At 39.0% G+C, this 18,150-nt stretch overlaps 1 protein-coding gene across 2 annotated transcripts in view; it reads left to right on the top strand.

The window, feature by feature from the left end:
- The first annotated feature begins 1,757 nt into the window (after positions 1–1,757).
- The window catches only part of col5a3a (collagen, type V, alpha 3a), a 43,834-nt gene continuing 27,441 nt past the window's right edge, over positions 1,758–18,150 (top strand). For both annotated transcript variants that reach the window (XM_004552112.3, XM_004552113.3), the window contains exons 1-5: positions 1,758–2,050; positions 11,809–11,973; positions 12,229–12,442; positions 12,646–12,808; positions 17,056–17,178. In XM_004552112.3, the coding sequence (XP_004552169.2) occupies positions 1,966–2,050; positions 11,809–11,973; positions 12,229–12,442; positions 12,646–12,808; positions 17,056–17,178 (750 nt within the window). In that variant the 5' untranslated portion in view covers positions 1,758–1,965. The remainder of the gene's footprint in view (positions 2,051–11,808; positions 11,974–12,228; positions 12,443–12,645; positions 12,809–17,055; positions 17,179–18,150) is intronic.

Genomic DNA, 18,150 nt, shown 5'->3' on the forward strand with positions numbered 1-18,150 from the left:
GAGTCAAAAGGATCAACCTAATTTTAGTTATCACATTATATGAATAATTATAAATTATGCTTGAGTCCCAATTTTCAATTCACGTAGTAAAAATTAATGTCATGTTTTTTTGTTTGTTTGTTTTGAATAAAGGAGAAACTGTAACTTCTTTTGTCCATCGTTATGTGATTTTAAGTTACACAGGACAAAGGTACATAGCACACGCTCTAAAAGTATTTCTCACTCAAAGTTCAGACTACCTATTAGACTCTTAGTAACTATCTGCTAAAAGCTACCAGGAATGTGGCCCTAAATCAGGCTAAAGCTAAACTTGTACTGTGGGAGGTCAGGGAGACTGTTGTTTACCTAACAAATCAACATCAGTGTGTCCAGTCATCTGTTTCTGTCAACGCTCCTCTAATCTCTTGCTACCACTAGTTTTCTGTACTCTTTCTAATTAGGCCCACACTTATTCCCACAATTTGGACTATTTCACTTTGAGGAAATTCAGGAAATACATTTATATTTCATATTCCTAAAGGTTTTCTTATTTTAAAGAACTTGAAGGAAGATTATTAAATGATAACAAACTTTAATGATACTGAACTTAACAGTTTGAATTTATTTATTTAACCATTAAGAAAAAAAAGAACATATTCTGGATTCAGATCATAGGTCAATGATGTTGAATAATTTGGGGCTTAGCATTTGGCTTGGACTGAAATGATATGGAAACGCTCTGTTGGAAAATGACTGAGTTGAGGCCTTCTACATTCTGTGGTTAGAGGCTCTTTTCCCTTGAGATATTATGACTTGGCTCATTTTGTCTTTAATATTCTCTGGGATTTCATCTCCCAGTTATTTTTACAAAAGCCTTCTGTAGCTTGGATTCTAGAATCATTATCTTTGGTAATATTCCAATTAGACAAGGCCTTCACAAGTCTTATCTTAAAGCATGCCTCAACTGAATACAGTTGTCTTGGAATTAATTAGATTTTTGGCAGAATGTATTCAGCTCCCAGAAGTGATGATCGCTACACGTTTGAGCTCAGATGACTGGGAAAGATGTCACCTATACCTAAGACATTTCTTCTCATTCCTCTTAGCAGCGTTAAACAGAAATTACTTCTTGATATTTTAAGTCAGATTAACTGGCATTTAAAAATTGCAAAAAAGTGAGACAATGTGGATGTTTATGTTTTGTGCAGATAGAGCCCTGCTATTTTCTCGTGGGTTTGACTAAATTAGAGACATCTACTATGGGATAGCCACTAAAATTAAAGTTAGGACCCGCCCAGCCCCTTTTATTAATTTCTAAAATGATGACTCTGAGCTGTGGTGGGCTCATTCTCTGAGTTCATTCAGCCAATAAACAAACAGTGTTCAAGCAAAATAACAATAATGAAATACTGACATTTACATATATTAAAAAAGATATTACCATCAACATGAGCATTAGTAGGGTCATTGTTACGTAAAATAAAAATACGAAAAATTCCAGTGATCCGTTTTTAAAAATCTTGTATCTAATTGACCCAGGTGTCATCCTGTTCTAATTTAGTTCTGCAAAAAAAATCTATATGACAAGTTACCAGGTAAATTTGTTGTACTTTACACGCTGTCTGTGGGTAATGACAACCTCTCAGAAGTGGGAACTGACAAATTACGCGAGTAATAAACGTGATTTATGATGGAGTCCCTGGAGGCGCACCGCGCAGCCATGCGACGCAGTGCACCGTCCTGTGGGAGGGACAAGGCGGAGGAGGAGAACAGGGAGGGAAGGAGTGATGGCGAGAGGGAGAAATTGAATTAGAGGAGCAGAGCGAACCTCAGAGAAGACACCACAACAAAACTTCTCAACAGTCAAGCAAGTGGAGCTGCACACTGGCTTGTCTCCTTTTCTTCGCGCATGGCTGCCTAGTTCCAGCAGCAACAACGCCTGCAGTCTAAAGTTTTGGGTCTGGAAACAGGTCCCCGCATTGAAAGATGGACCATTTAATAAGGACCTGGTCGCGCTGGAGACTAACACTGTTTCTGTTTGTTCTGCTTCATGTAACAACGACACAAGCGGGTAAAGTATTTAGCTGGACACTCAAATGTACAATACAGATCATTGAAAATGCAAAAATGTTTTTTATGCCCCCTTATAGACTTTTCTGTTGTCTGATTGACGCTTTGTCCCCTTCATCTAAGTTTCCCTGACTATTTTTAAAGACTCTTTTATTGATAACTTGGCCTTTAGCCAACACAAAGTTATTAGCGCAGATCTTCACACCTTCATCTTAGATTCAGTTTGGTTCCTGGTGTGTTAGACTCATTTAAATCTTTGCAAATGGTTTGTTGATGCTGCTACGTGTTCTACAGAGTCGCTTCGGGCTGGGATTAAAATTGCAAGCTGACTCAAATGACTTTTAGAAGTTGTCGGAATGCTTGAGAGGTGTGCAGATGATTGTAATATAACCCCTTCTTGCATATGACAGATTAATTATCCGCCTCATTGCACTGGGAGGGTATTTAGCAGCTTCCTCAGCTTTTCCTGTTCTTGTTGCATTTTAATCAAAGATATTTCCAAGATTTGAATTGGGCTATGTCCTTCATGCGTCAGGTGTAAATCAGCGATTTAAGGAGATGTGTGATGTCATGTTTGAGTTTGCTTGTGACCGGCGTCGGTTTACTGTGAAAGAGGGTTTGACGTTGGCTTGCGAATGGCTGAAACACTGCAAGTGGGCAGATTAAAATTCCTTCCATGGATCTGTTTAATGCACACAGATCTTAAATTAATGCACATATCACTACTGCCTTCCTGATTCTGGTACACTTTTATAGTGATGTATTTTATTGCAGACTTGAATCTCAGATCACATTTGCACAGTAACTGATATGACCCACTTCCACTATGGTGGAATGTAATCATTGGACACATTTTCCAGTTATCCACCTGCAAAAAAGAAGACATCTGGTGACTATCAAACAGCTGTATCTGTCTGTCACAGTGTCCAGGCCTTCACATTTGTTGCACTTTCAAAAATAAATAAATAAAAACCAGCCATTGATGCAGCCATTTTAAGAGTTGCTTGTTGCCGACATGGCAAGTAGCTCACTTCTAATTGTCACCCACGCAGGTCTCTGGCACAAGTATCATTAACTGATGCAGACTACTTCTTTACAAGAGTTGCAGTTTACAGATTTGGTGATGAAGGGATTTTGTGGTCTTTCCAAAGTAGTTACACATATTTTGTTGTCAGTCTTGGTTTTTTGGCTTCACCTACTTTTATGACTGGCAAGATTTTTGGAATTCATTGGCTCAAACAACATCAAGAGAGGAGGAAGTGAGCCAATAGACACAAGTGGCATTCAGGCGGCACAGCGGTTGTCCATGGTGTCCATTGCTTTCTATTGAGGATCTGTGAAGTGAGAGCCTCACATGATTAAAAGAGTGAATAGGACATATGGTGGTACAGATATGACAGTCTTAGATATGCACATGTGGCTGATAATGTGTGTGTCTTGTGCCTGTGAATTTAAGCATGCATGTGTGTGTGTGTGTGTGTGTGTGTGTGTGTGTGTGTGTGTGTGTGTGTGTGTGTGTGTTTGTTGTGTGTACTGCAGTTCAAGAATGTTTTCCCATATGCTTTCTGTGTGTGTTCGGGAGATGAGAGAGTACTTTGTAGTCATGTTTGCTAACAGGAAGTGCGATGTTCTTGGACATGTGCATGGTTCATTTCTTTTAGAATCCTCTGTTGTGCTGCCTCGATGTGTTTCTGCTCAGTTTTGTTTTCTTTGTTTTCTTTTTTTAGTCCGCTCAAAGTCTGGGTGTATGGGATATTTGTTTTTATTTTATGTGCCTTATCACATCATTTACATCATCTTGCTCCTCTTGCTTTTGCCTGTGATAGGGGGCAAATTGTGCATACAGCCCCCTCACTGTGTCCCGTTTGATTCAGTCTTCTTGCCGATCCTTCACCAGACTCCCAAAGGATGGCAGCAAAGCTTGTTCGCCTTTGATCCAGCAACAAATTACTGGCAAATAAAAACACATGAAAAAAGGCTGCTGCATTTATCAGCATAGAGAATGAGAAAAGAGGCATTACAGCTCTAGTGTTAGTTCCTGCGAAATGAGTTCAAGCTATTCTAATTGAATCATTAAACATGAGAAGTGTTAGATATGCTGATATCTGTCCTTACTTGCTGATGCTGCAAGTATCACATCAAAACTGCTTCTCTGACATTGTGATGAAGCAGACTGTTTGGAATTCCCCCAAGTGTTTAATCTTTAGATATGATGCCTATACGCTTTGTGGCGCCAAACCTCAATCTATAGTATTCAATGGACATCTGGCTTCCAGAAACTCCCTTCCCCTCAGGCTTCTATGACTCTGAGTTCCTGATCACTGGATGCTCCAAGCAGCTTTTTGGGAGACTAGCTGGAACGGCTTCCTGTGGACTGTCATTTGCTTTAATATCCACATTTCTGAACTTCAGAAAAGTTATTTCAAAGTCATCCATCACGTGCACCATCTCTGAATAATCGTTAAGAGTTCCTATCAAAGTCATTTAAAACCATGTACAACCACTAACATTGCAGTAATCTTGGTCTCTGAGTTCCACTTATACTGTTTCTCTGGAGCAAAAATGAAATAGTCATGTCTGTACCTGTATTACACATAGTTTGTGAATATTTTATTTTATAATACTGTGTTCTGCTTTGATTTTAGAAACCCTGTTGCTCTCCATAAAGCTGCCTTAATGTTATGTATCAAAGTCTAGATGACAGCTTGCGTTTGAAACTAAAATGGGCTTGGTCATGCATAGATGTGCATGTTTTTTCCTCACTATTGCCCAGGGCTTGATGATTTGAATCAACAAGGACCATTGTGAGCCTTGCAGTAGATAATGGCTTTACATTAGTGAAAGAAAGTCCTGACAAGCCTAGTAGTATAAATGTGTGTGTTTCTATGTATGTTTGTGTGTATTGCCTGTCCAGTTATGGGCCTTCATGGGCAGGTGTTTTCTCTATGGGCCAAACAGCTTTTGGCCTGTTAGCCTGTCGTGCTGTGAGCAAACATGAGCAAAACAAACTGTGGAGACTGAAGAATGTGGTACTGATGTGAACTGGAGCAAAATGTGTAACTGGATTCCACCATTTAGTGTCAACACAAAAAGTATTACTGATGTGGGCATTAGCCCAAACAACCACATATGCCCAGTGACCTACATTGACAATCAGCAATGTTGTTGTAATATTTGTTTCCGTTCACCTGTTTGGATCATTTTGAGCGTAGACTTGAGATAGATCAAGTTCTTATTATGAAGAGAGCATATGATAGATACCTGGTTTACATAATACAGAACACTTAATATTCAATTAGGTTGTCCTGTTTACTCACATCCTTGCTTTGATTGACCCCATTAATAGGACTTCCTAACTCGTTACCCCTGAGAAAATGATTAACAAAAATTCCCAGCCACCATCTGTGCAACTGCTGACTTGACACGCTCCTAAACTGTCAGTGATAACCAAAAGCAGATCTATAAACACAACAAATTCAGTGTAATAAATATCTCTGCATTTTTATGCACTGCAGGCTTTCAAAATAATACTTTGACTTGACTCCGACCACACCCATCATATTGACAAAATCCGGTCAAAGACATACAGACAGGCATTGAAGCTTCTGCCAAAAAACCAAAATGACAATGACGTTCCCCACCCCCAAGGTGTATCTTAGAGCAAATTTTGCCATGATGACACTGTGAAACACACTTTCTTAGACAGTCACATGCTGTGGAAAAAAAGCACTTAAGTTGGCTTGGCAGGGTAACAATATTTATCCATACATCTGATAAGGAGGACTTTGGGTGTTTGTTTCTGGTGCCCTTTACTAAAAAGTCTCTTTGTGGGCTGTTACATATTTCTCTTCATAGTCAACCTTTATTTTTGTCACCAGTGTGATGACTTTATCTTGCCCACAGACAAGCAGCCAGACAGACAGACATAATCCTATCACCCACAACATTTAAACCATTGCCATGTTGTATAAATGACACAGATCATCTTGTTCAAATGCAGTAGTCTTCTGCAAAACCTTGAGTCCTTGGTCCTGGCATTCGTGTGGGATACTCTCACCTACACATTGCTCCAGACCAAACACAACCCCAAAGGCAAAGGCATTCTCTCAAAACAGCAGCTTCCCCAGCATTAAACAGCGCACCCTCCACAACTCAAAAATGGCACAGGGACAGCTTGAGGAACACAACAAAAAGCCCAAGGCACTGATCCAGCCTCCAGAATCCCCGGATCCTAAGCTCAGAGAGATTCAGCTGAATGTGCCAGAACAAGCCTGATCCACACATGCACACAGATCTCTAAAGATCCTTTGACTATGACTGATGATTTAATGGCACGAGAGATATTTAGTCAATACTAGGTTATTGTGGCCTCAGTATATAAGCAATGTCCAAAGAACGAAAAAAATGCTTTTGCAGTAGTTTGCACAAATGTATTCTTGTGCTTCAGTTACTTTTATTTATAAGCAAACGAGTAAAGTGTTTGACACAGTAATTAATTTAGTGAGAGAGAAACTGTTACAAAGGCAGTGTTCCAAAGTGCTTTTCTCTTCCTCTGGGAATGTTAAAGCTAGAACTGAGCTATAAACAGTTTTTGTCTATTCTGCTGTGACTAGGTGTGCAGACAGTTTATTATTCTTTTTCTGTGCTTGCGTGTCTCTTCTGCATGCATTAGCTCTCTGCAGCTCAGAGAGTTCCTGTCCACACACAGTCGTGACCCAGACAAAAGGTCACACCAAGTCTTAATTAGATTAAAGGCCATTTTTCTTGCAGCCACGGGGGAAAATGTGTCTGGATTTATTCGACCGCTGTGTCTGTCATCATTTTCAATACCATTCAATATTTTACAACATTTCCCATTTTCTGAAGAAATTCTGTCACAACAGCAGATTTTGTGGTGAGTTGGATTTTAATAAATAGATTTTAGATGGATTTCATATACCCATCTAAAAAGAATAATTCACTGCCTGTGTATTTCAGCTTCATGTGCACATGTTTTCTGTCTCATTTGTTATAAGCTACATCTGAAAAGTATTTCAGTCTTTAAATGTGAGATTCTCTTCCTCCACTCATCTCAGGGTGTGGCCCAAGATACTATGGGAAGTTCTTATTGCTGAGATTTCTTCCTGGCTGCATTTCTTTTTAAAAGTCCCCAGTTTCAGGATTCAGTACTTTTTGACAGAGTAGTGTGTGTGTGAGGGGTATTTTCAGGGATGGTTGTGAGCGTAGGTGGTATGAGTCACGGAGAATGTCTTTGGAGACATTTGCTTTTCAAACACAGAGAACACATTATGTCTATCTACGACTGAAGTGGTGCTAAGTTGTATGACCGCAGGCGATGGAGAGATTATGTCAAGTGTCACACAGCCAGAGAAGGCACAGAGAGATGTGGATTGTTTGGCTGTATTTACATGGGAACTCTGAGTTGGACTGCAGAGCTTTTTACTATGAGGAAAACTGTGCCTGTCATTCTTGTGGGGCAGACATGGTGTTCTCAAAGATAAAAGTACAAACAAAAAAACAGACTGACAAGTGTCTTACGGCATTGAACTGTATGCATTTATATGGATGATTGTGTATCATCATATGGTGTTCAGTGCATGTTAGCTGTGAGTATTCTCAAAAAATGCCTGGTGTCTGTGCAATTGCTGGACATTTCAGCCCTTTTCCAAACAGTCTGACCTTTTGGCGTGATTGGAAAACATTCTGAGTCATCAGTCCTTTGAGAATTTCTGATGCTGTTTCACAGCACATTCAGCCAAATGGTGGGGACCGTTTTGTTTATCAGTAGCCCGTACCAGATGTTCTCTTTTATGCTCAGCTACTCTTCCCAAGTTTCTGTAGAATTAACATAATTTGAAGGGTGAGGTAAGGGCACGAATACTGCAAAGCATAATGAGATGCGAGCAGAACCTGTTCAGACAGTCAGTGCTGCAGGATAGGTAAGGAGGATGCAAGAACTGACACAACTCAAGGTGACATAAGAGACTCCAAAGCAGGGAATAGATAACATTCTTTCACTGATCCAGACTTCATTTGGCAATCTTCCACCACTCTTAGTTCTTCCTTTTATGCCAGATAAGGTGTGAGGTGAAATAGGGATAGTCATCCTTAAATCTATCAAGCTGTAACAGCAGTGAAAGTTTGATTGATTTAAGGACATAGGAAGTCAGGACAGTGACTTCCTATGCCCTCTGAGTCAGCTTACCAAACAGATCCATGGCCATTTCTTTTCTCTTTCTTTCAGTGTAGCCCATTAAATTGATGGATGGATCCTTTTCGAAGGAGTTCCTGCTGCTTGTCTCAGAGTTTTCCCCGTGACATTGTTGTGTTTTCCCACTTTTCTTTGTTATCTTGTGAAAGACAGAGGTCAAGAGTCTCCTGTCAGTCCATACTTAAAAAAATGCTTGGAATTGGTCAACAGCTTTAAAGCTCATAGTGATTAGAGGAAAAAAAATCTTCTATGACTCAGTAGTTGCATTATTAAATGAATCTGTGGATGGTAATTTAACAATTGTGCTCAAAAGCAAATTATATTAGCTTACATTGGTCATTTTGTCAGGTGCTGGTCTAAATTCTGCTGACAGAATGTTACAAATCCTCTATAATTAAAACCACAAGACTTTAGTTTAAAACATTATTCAGACTGTTCCAAACATCATTGCCTCATGACCTCGCATCCTCAGACAGAGGAACATTGTGTGTATACTGGATTTGGACTTACGTTTGCAAAGGAAATTGATTTGCAGTCAGGAATCAAACAAGGCCACACCAGAGCAATGAAGAACTCTCTTGGGATTAGACAGAGAATCTACCAATTCAATGAAATACAAACATTAAGGATTAGATCCCAGACATGAGGAGAAGTCCAAAGTAAACTTTTGTTAGAAATAAAGACAGAAATGTAAACGCTTAACTATTTAGTGAGAATTTAGCTGGATGAAAAAAGGGGACTCTAGAGTGCTACGTCTTTTGCTTCTCCATAGGCAGTCAACAGAGAGTTTTTGGTCATCCATCCATCTGACCATCAATTTGCACCATGGTGTGGTGGTTATAGGTTGTCATTGATGTCGCGTGGCAAAATGTTTTGGTTTTGGCTTTACTAGTTGGCTGTTCTGTACATGGATTCACTTTGGCTTTCTATCACAGTCCAAAGACACGTTAGGCTACTTGGTGGTTCTGGATTGGTCATTAGAATGAATGTGAGGATGAATTGTTTTCTGGCATCATATGGTCGGCTGGTTGCATGTTTAAGGTTCAGCGTGCCCTATCTCTTCTCCTGACAGCTGTGATTGGCTCCTGCAACCCTGAACTGCACATGCAGTTAAGAAAATTCCTAGTTTTTTTTTTTTTTGGTGACTTGCTTATATTAAGTGTCACAAAGGTGAACTGATTATAACAAGTTCATTTTGGTAGCAAATTTAACCAGCAGGACAGCGCATATAATTTTTTATTGATCACATCTCAATAATAATTCAAAGAGTCTTGCTATGCTTTTCCTACCCATCTGTTTATTGCCTCTCTCAGCACCTGATCCTGTAATATACGTAATATGTGCTTAATTTATTATGTCACTCTTCTCTGCCTAATTATACTCACGAGTTCAAATTAAAAAACATGTTTTTCTAATATTTCTTTCAAAGTAAGCAAAATCTTTAGAAGGAAAGCTGAGCTTAGTAAATATCAAATTTATAAATTAAAGGTACAACTAAATGCATTTTTTTTGTGTATTTTCAATAGTAACTATGGCTATAGATGTTAGTGTGCAGGGATTGGTAGAAGAGAAGCTGTGTGTTGTAATGAAGTCATTTAATAAGTTTCAGTATAAATGTATTTTTGCAGGGAATAAATAAATAAATAAATTGATTAAAGCATTATTACGTGTGTAATGCTACATGTAAGGATTACATACATAAATACACTGCCATTAGCCATTTGTCATTATTTTTCAACCTGATGGTTGTACGCAGCAAAGAGACATACAAGATAATATGAAATTAATACAATTATAGTGTTAACTCAGGTACCTCTAACATATCTCTGTGATACTATTGTTGATAATTTTGAGGTATTGAGGAAAACTCTTAAAACGTTGCACAGTGAAAATAACAAGAACTAACACAGCCTCCCTAAAGATATGAGAATATGAGAAACTGAAAACCACAACCAGAAATTTGCAACAGGAAGGAATGCCAGTCCTCAATCAGGTTATAAGTGTGGGCAGTGTGTGGGAGTAAAACAGTGCAAAGTTTCTGTTGAAAGAAGATAGGACCTTCTGTAACTACTTAATTTACAAAGCTTGTTTAAAACTGCGCATAAATGCAAAATTTAATCTTTGAGATCTTAAACACTTTTAGATCTGTCCTTTTTGTTTTACATTGTTCAAGCCTGGCTACTAGCTTTACAACCCTGTTGCCATGCTGGCTTTCTGAGAGGGTGAGCTCCCAGAGCTTATTTGAATAAAGGATGTATGCTATGCAAATAAATAATGGCATAAAATGTAACACAGTGTTTTTTTCGGTAAGCACTGTCTGGACAACAGTAAACTCATTCCATATGTTTAATTAACAAGGAGATAAAAGGAGAGTTCTGTTCGAGGGACAAGAGCTTCAGGAGGCAATTTGGGTTTAGGATCCTCATTTCAGATGCCTGGAATGCTAAGTGCTGAGTGGCTCTCTCTAGCAGCTGGTGGGGGACTGGCTGCACACAAAGCTCTGATCCTGTCTAATGCTCATAGCAGCATTTTATCAGCGGAACATCTAAAATTACACGAACAGCATACAGCACAGGCTCATTATAATGAGAGAGACTTAATACTGGAGTACATTTCATATCCGTCAGGCCAAAAGTTGCTCTGCTTATTGCAAATAAGTATAATTTAATGATATATGCGTTTACATGAAAACAAATTCTTACTTTCAAGATTTTTCTTGCTTGATGTAGTAATGAAGTTTAGTCCATTTAGATTTCAACAGCTTTGGAATGAGTCATTTTACTGTGATCAGGTACCGTCATGGTATTAATTTGATTTCTTTGTCTATTGTTCAGATAAGTGCAAAGGGAATTTCATGGGAATAAAAGAAGTGTCACCCCGTTACCATAGATGTTACATTTTTCAGGAAAAAAATTAATATTAAAATTAGATATCTTACTTAAATATGTTTAAGTAATGAATCACTGATGAACTAATTTAAACCAGTGAATTGTTCAGTGTGATAAACAAGATGGGGGGCATATTGCTGCTAGCTGCTGCAGGGTGAGTGGTGTGCAGGTGTCAGCTGCCAGGTGTGCTAGAGCAGGATTATGGTTAGGCTTTGTACTACCCCAGTCCTATAATAACACCCACAGTAGTCTGGCCACCTGCCGCCACATCTCAGAGGAGCTTTTCTCTTCCGACTCCTAGGAAGCAGGAAGGCTCCACACTTTCAAACAAGCTTCCAGCCTCATTAAACCCTGCCTTTCAGCTTGGTAGCAACCAGCACTTAACTCAGCCAGACACAAAAGTGCTGTCACACTGGCAGAATTTAAGTTTTAAAGTGACAAGCAAAAACACAACCTCCACTCAGCATGTTTATTATAGTTCTTTATACAAGAATACAGAAATAAAGCTAAAATATGGAAGTCAGGCAAGTTAACATCACCTTGTTGAAAGAGAGAAAATTAGCTTCAGTTTATGAGAAACAAAAAAACCCACTAAATTGTTTTATCTGATGTAAAACTACAGACAGATGGCTAATTTATTTTCTTTTCTTTCACTTCCAGCTAATTCCATTGATGTTCTGCAAATGCTGAAGCTGTCAGAGAACATGGAGGGGGTGTCCTTGGAGGCTGGTCTCTGCACCAGCAGGAGAGACACAGAGGAGACAGACCTGGCCTACAGGATCAAAAAGATCCAGCTCAGTGCTCCCACCAAACAGCTCTTCCCTGGTAATGGGCTATTTTTTTTTCCTACAAGACCTTATACAGAGTAGTTTTTCAATGTAATATAAAGAAAGAAACTCCATGAGAAGTATGAACAAACTCCACGTACTGCTCCTCCTGGGCTGACGTCTTTCATTGGCAATAGTTTTTACCATTATTATTTCTACTCAGTTGTCACTATAGTGAGGGTGACGGGTCCCTGCTATGCTCTCTCTTGTATGACTTATCAACTCTCTCCTGTTGTCTCCTCTCTCCCTTCAGATACCACATTTCCTGAGAATTTCTCCCTGATGACTACCATGCGAGCTAAAGAGGGCTCCCAGTTTTTCCTGCTTTCGCTGTATGATGACCAGGGAGTACAACAGCTGGGGCTCGAAGTAGGCCGGTCACCTGTCTTCCTATATGAGGATCAGGACGGGCAGCCAGCACCAGAACTGTACCCCATTTTCAAGAAGGTCAACTTTGCTGATGGAAAGTGGGTAGTTTGAGGGCTGATATCTTCTACATAAGACCTATAAAAATTTAGAGTGAAGGTGATTTGTGTGTTTGGTAGATCAAACCAGCGCACCAGCATAAATACATAAATGATATTAACTGCATTTGCAATAACTTTCTTAATCCTTCAACAGACAAAGGTTAGCAGCTTGTTAAGTTTCCCTTTATCTTTGTTTCTTTCAGATGGCACCGGATAGCCTATAGTGTGGAGGATAAAACTGTGACCCTTTACTTGGATTGCAAGAAAGTAGAGACCGTTGAACTGCTGCGAGGGGACAATGCTGTAGTCAGCACAGAGGGTGTCACTGTGTTTGGGACACGGCTGCTGGATGAAGAAATATTTGAGGTAGGGCATTGTGAAAAAATAAAGCTCAAATCTAAATGTTTCTATAGTTTTTCAGGCAGTACAATTTTCTGTTTTTTTTTTATTTGTTTGTTTTGGGTTTTTTAGTATTCACTCAAGATTTCTGCACATCTGTTTAAGCAGACAAAAAATAAAAGTTTGAATAGATTATTTTTACGTTGGCTATGAATTGTTCCTCTAGTCTCCACATGCTAAAATATTCTTGGGCAAAACATTGCATCCCAGAGTTAGTTGAGGCAAACCATGCAGTCAATTCCTATCAAGTGTGCATTCTTTGTGCATTAATTTATTGAGGTATACAAATATCTAGTTTCACTGATATGCAATGCAATGCAGGGCACATTGAATGATCTGACAAGATGACCTTGTTTTCATTTGCATGAGTTGTTCGTGTTTATGAGCCTCTCGAACTTCTTAATGTTTTATACTAATACCAATTTAGCTCTTTATTGCCTAAGATGAGTCTATCTATCTATCTGTCTGTCTGCCATAATATAGCATTCATCAGCCTGTGAAACAGGACAACAAAATACAAACTTTAAAGTATAAACTGTAAAAAAAACCAACATTTTACAGAATAAAAAGGGGAAAATGCAGAAAGAATGGGATGACAGGGCACTAATGTTAATCAAGTGCTATTGAACAAAAAAAATATAAAAAGAAATGTGTTTCAGAGGAAGTAGCAAGGAGATATGACCAGTTTAATCAAGCCCACCTCAAATCCAATAATTATGCATTTCTTGAGGGGGGTTGCCAGCATATAACTACCTGAAACAGCTGGTGATTTAATCCTTGTTCACTTACAAAGATTTGTTCACATGTATCAATATGCATGGAAAAAAGGAGAAGCCAAAAAAGAAACCCATAACAAAAAAACTTGTGTTTTTTTTCCCCCTCTGTTTTGTCATAAATAATTCTGTGTGCTTTCCATAACAATACACAACCCCTGCCCCATTGTCATTCCCAATGAAGCTCCACTCTAAGTCTGTCATCCACAGCATAAAATAGAGATGGGCTCAAGCCCCTTCCCCTGCTATATCTCCAGGGCTTTGTCTCTATTCAGCGATTGAGCAAGAAAAAATTTAAAAAAGAGAAGGTATAAGATGTTAATTTTAGTAGAGGTATAAGTTATATAGTTGGGTTAATAAAATAGTTTTCCTTCTCCATCAGCGACACAGTCTGCAAAAAGGAAGACTGCATCTGAAATTATGAACATCCAGAGGAAGGGTTATTATAACTTCACTCTGTCTTTTTTTTTTTTGACCAATAGAAACAGATTACCTCATATATAATCAATAACTAATTCCTTAACCCTGTCCATACATTTTTTAATCTTTCCTGGGCAATAATCTAGTTGACCATCTCATGTTGTAAGTCACTCTTCCCTTCATACCCTTTCCTCTCAGGCATTCCAGTTGTTAAATTATTTTATATCCCCACTTCAGTTAAGAAATGTGTCTCCTTGTGGGCTCTATAAATTTCCCTGTTCAGAAGCAATGGAGACTGTTTAATCTCTGGCTTTGCTCCAAAAACACTCCCATGCTCTTATTCGTCTTCGTTTGTGAAAAGTTATGATGATGATACCAAATGTGTGGTGATGACTAATACTCTTCAGACCATCCTTAATCAGATCCATCCTTTACTTTAATACATGCAATTTTTGTGGTCACGTGTAAGGAAGTGTGCAATCAGCTTAGTCTATCAGAGTCTTTAAATCTTGTTTGCTGTAGAGCGTTAAGTAACCCAAAATAGTTTGTTCAACTTTATATTTTTGTTGATACAAGTGTCGATAAAAGACACATTTCTCACATATGTTATCTGATTATCAAAGTTGTACACCTTGGGTGAGGCTGGTGCCACAGGGGAAAAAAAATTAAGTAGGCTGACCTTTGGCCCTCTGTTCCCAGACCCTGGTTCTGGGGAGGAGGTCAGTGTTCCAGCCCAGTTTTCCCACCGTGGGAGCTCAGCGTGGGAGCATGGGGACTTTGGTCAGCCACTAATGTCTCTATTGCTTCCAGATTGCTTACAAATGACTGCAGAAGTTTTGCATTCATACCCTGCTCTTTATAGGAAAGCAAATTTTAGGTCTGACTGGACTCCTTTTTGGCTGCTATGTGCCCTGTTTGTATGTCTCCAACATGCTGACTGCGCAGATAAAATCCAGCCCACTATTTATTTGTTAGGAAATTCTTTCTGTCTCGCTTAGTACAGGAAATAAGAAATATTTTTGGCTCTGCTTGTAAGGCATGTTGAAACAAAGTTTGTCAAGCATATCTTTAAAGTTTAGCTTTATTGAAATGCATACATAGATTTACCATTAAAAAACTAGAGAAGTATTAATCAAAGTCTCTTTAAGTCAAAGTTAATTTTGTCTCGCTAATGACTCATAGCTGATGATAGTCAGATGTTTTTGGTTAGACGTGAGCATCTGTTAGTGTCAAAATGCAGTTTTATTGCAGTGAGATCGCTTATTATATTCTAGCTCCTTCACTCACACAAGATTATGACTCACACAAGAAATCTGATTAGGCGAAGGCTGGACAACTCCACAGAGAAGGCCTAGTTACTTATGATTTGGTGAAGATTATTGGCTATCTGGCACAACACACCCTATATGAGACAGCAGGGGGAAGTGGAGTGGACTTTTAAACATTAATGAGCCTGTGCCCACAGTGACATGTGTGACAACATGAAAGAAGATTGGGCGTCACTGGAAATTTGCAGGTTCAGCTGAGGTGTACTCCTTTTTCAACACGCCCTCACATAGCCTCTTTAGATGTCCTTGCCCCAATCTAAATGAATAATGGCAGCGTACACACAATTTGGTGCAACACTCACTTGCTGTGTTTTTCAAGAAGAGAGGGCTCCTGCTAGGCAAGAAAAACAGGAAAACTTGTCTGTGGAAGCATTTCCTTTGATCTTGAATTGAGATTGGATTAGATTGGATTAGCTCCTTTTTGCCTTCTCTCGCTCTCTCTCCATCTCCCTGCAGCTCTCACTCTCTCTCCCTCTCTCTCTCTATCACACCTTAGAGTGCAATAATTTTCTTTGCTTGACATGGGCTTTTGGCCAAAACAGGAAGAAAAAAGGGATAAATGGATAACAAATCCTTTCATGTTTAATACATTAAAGCATAAATGACTGTTTGAACAGTTCCTAGGATTACAGTTTTGTTCACGATGATCAAGGCTTTGCATAGACATGCGCTGCTGATTTGAGTTGTGCTGGAAGAAATATGAGGCGGTGGGTAAAGGAGAAGTGATGTGTTTAGATTTATTTCACCTCTGGCAGCTAAATCTTAATTAAAGAGATTACAATGGGGCTACAATTACCACAAAATCAAATGCTTAATCTAACTTAATTTATTATAAATGGTTGCCCAACTGTCCCTGGACACATTTCACCAGGCAGTATGTTTGCTATAGCGTGTCAGTTACATAGATTTGTATCACTAATTCAATCAAAACCTCATCAGCCACTGTCCTGTGGGGCTGGCAGCACTGTGTTTTTTTGTCAATTACTCTCTGATCCATGTCTCACAGAAATTAGCCCCGCAGCTCCTATTCTTTTACTATGAAGCTTGTGTTTGTTATTTTTGTATTTATTCATCCTTTAAAATGTTGTGATCTCAGCCAAAAAAATAGTTAAAATATAACATTTTCTTAAATATACTTTTATATAATTTTATTTAAACATTATTTTTGATATTTTTCTTGATAATATCTGTATCATGAGTATTCATTGGCATTATAAACTAATTAACCTTGTAAATTTTAGTACAAGAAGGACTGATGTGAAATATGATGTTGATAGAAGTTTACAGTTGTCTTGCGTTTAAGGCCGCTAAAGCCAAAAAAGGCTCTGGGTTCAGTGCTGCAGGGTACAGCCATGCTGTCTCTCTGTGTGTCTATATATACACTCTGGCATTGCCCACAGGGCAGGATGGTAGAGAGCTGCTTGACTGTTTCGTGCACACACTTGGGCCCCTCATGGGGTTATGGCCAAAAAGAGGTCCAATAGTCAGTAACAATTTTACTGTTGCTGACAGTTTGTGGCACTCCTTTACAACCCTCTGCTTTACATTTAGCTATGTAGCCAGATGTTCTCATAGCATCTGTCAAGTTGGAGTGTTTAATTTCTATTTTCTGTTCCATCCCAAATGTATTTTCAGCATGCAGTAGCAGCTGCATGATTTCTTTATTTTTGACTTTTTTTTTTTTTTATTTCAGGGAGATATTCAACAACTGCTGATTGTGGAGGACAGTGAGGCTGCTGCCAACTACTGTGTAAACTACATACCAGACTGTGACTCAGCTTTGCCCTATCACAGCCAAGCTCTGAACCTGCAGGAGGTCAGTACTGCCATTGAGAGGAGGTGATGCCTACTGGAAAAATGTTTGACACTTCAAACATTACAGTGAAGCCAAGCTTTTGGTGACCTTAAATAACCGTAGAATCCTGGCTTATGTTTTTGTCTGAACATGAAGGCCTGGAAATTTTAAAATGCTGTACATATTGTGTCATTGTCTTTTTTTCATACTAGCCCAACATTGTGTATTAACGCTTAAGCAGTATCGTGAAATTCTCCTTCTTGCCCTAATGGCAGGTCTCTCTGGCTGCCAAACACTTAATTCACAGCCAATCAGTTAAAGAAGCAAAAGCACACAGCTACATGTTTCAAAGGTTCTGAGGGCTTTTAAAAAGAGACTTGGACGATTACCACAGAATAGGGCAAGTAAGTGTATCTTCTTTTAAATACAGCCAGCAGTGGAGCAGTTCTATGGTCAGATGCTCTTTTGGCAAAATAGACAGTGCCAGAAGCCCATAACTCAAATATGATATAATAGCTCTTCCTTTCCTTAAGGGATGTATCTGTTATAGACATAAATTACTGTATATGTCTTTGGTGCTGTATGAAAGATAGAGATAAGATGAAAGGAAGGAAGCAGCTGTGTGTGTCGGTTTCATGAACCACACGCAATGTTTTCTGTGTTTGTCTATTTTTTGTGCATATGCCACATGAACATAGGTGAAAAAATTATGAGTGCACAACTTGTTGAGCCAAGCCACTGATGATCATGTAAGAACGGTTCATTAATGGGACTGTGTGTCCATTTCGATAGTCATCCAGCTGGCTTTTAAAGAGCTACAGCTGAGCAATGAACTCTTGAGTCCAGAATATGTCAGCATCTGTCACTTCACTGACCTACTTCCCATCATTCTCCCTTACACGCTGAGCTTGTTTAAAAGTGGCTCTAATTCATGTCGCTGATGTCTTTTACAGACTTTACCTACAACATCATTTTCAGGCAGGGGCCATTCCT

This window comes from Maylandia zebra, linkage group LG4, assembly GCF_041146795.1.
Source record: "Maylandia zebra isolate NMK-2024a linkage group LG4, Mzebra_GT3a, whole genome shotgun sequence".
NCBI classification, from domain to species: Eukaryota; Metazoa; Chordata; class Actinopteri; order Cichliformes; family Cichlidae; genus Maylandia; species Maylandia zebra.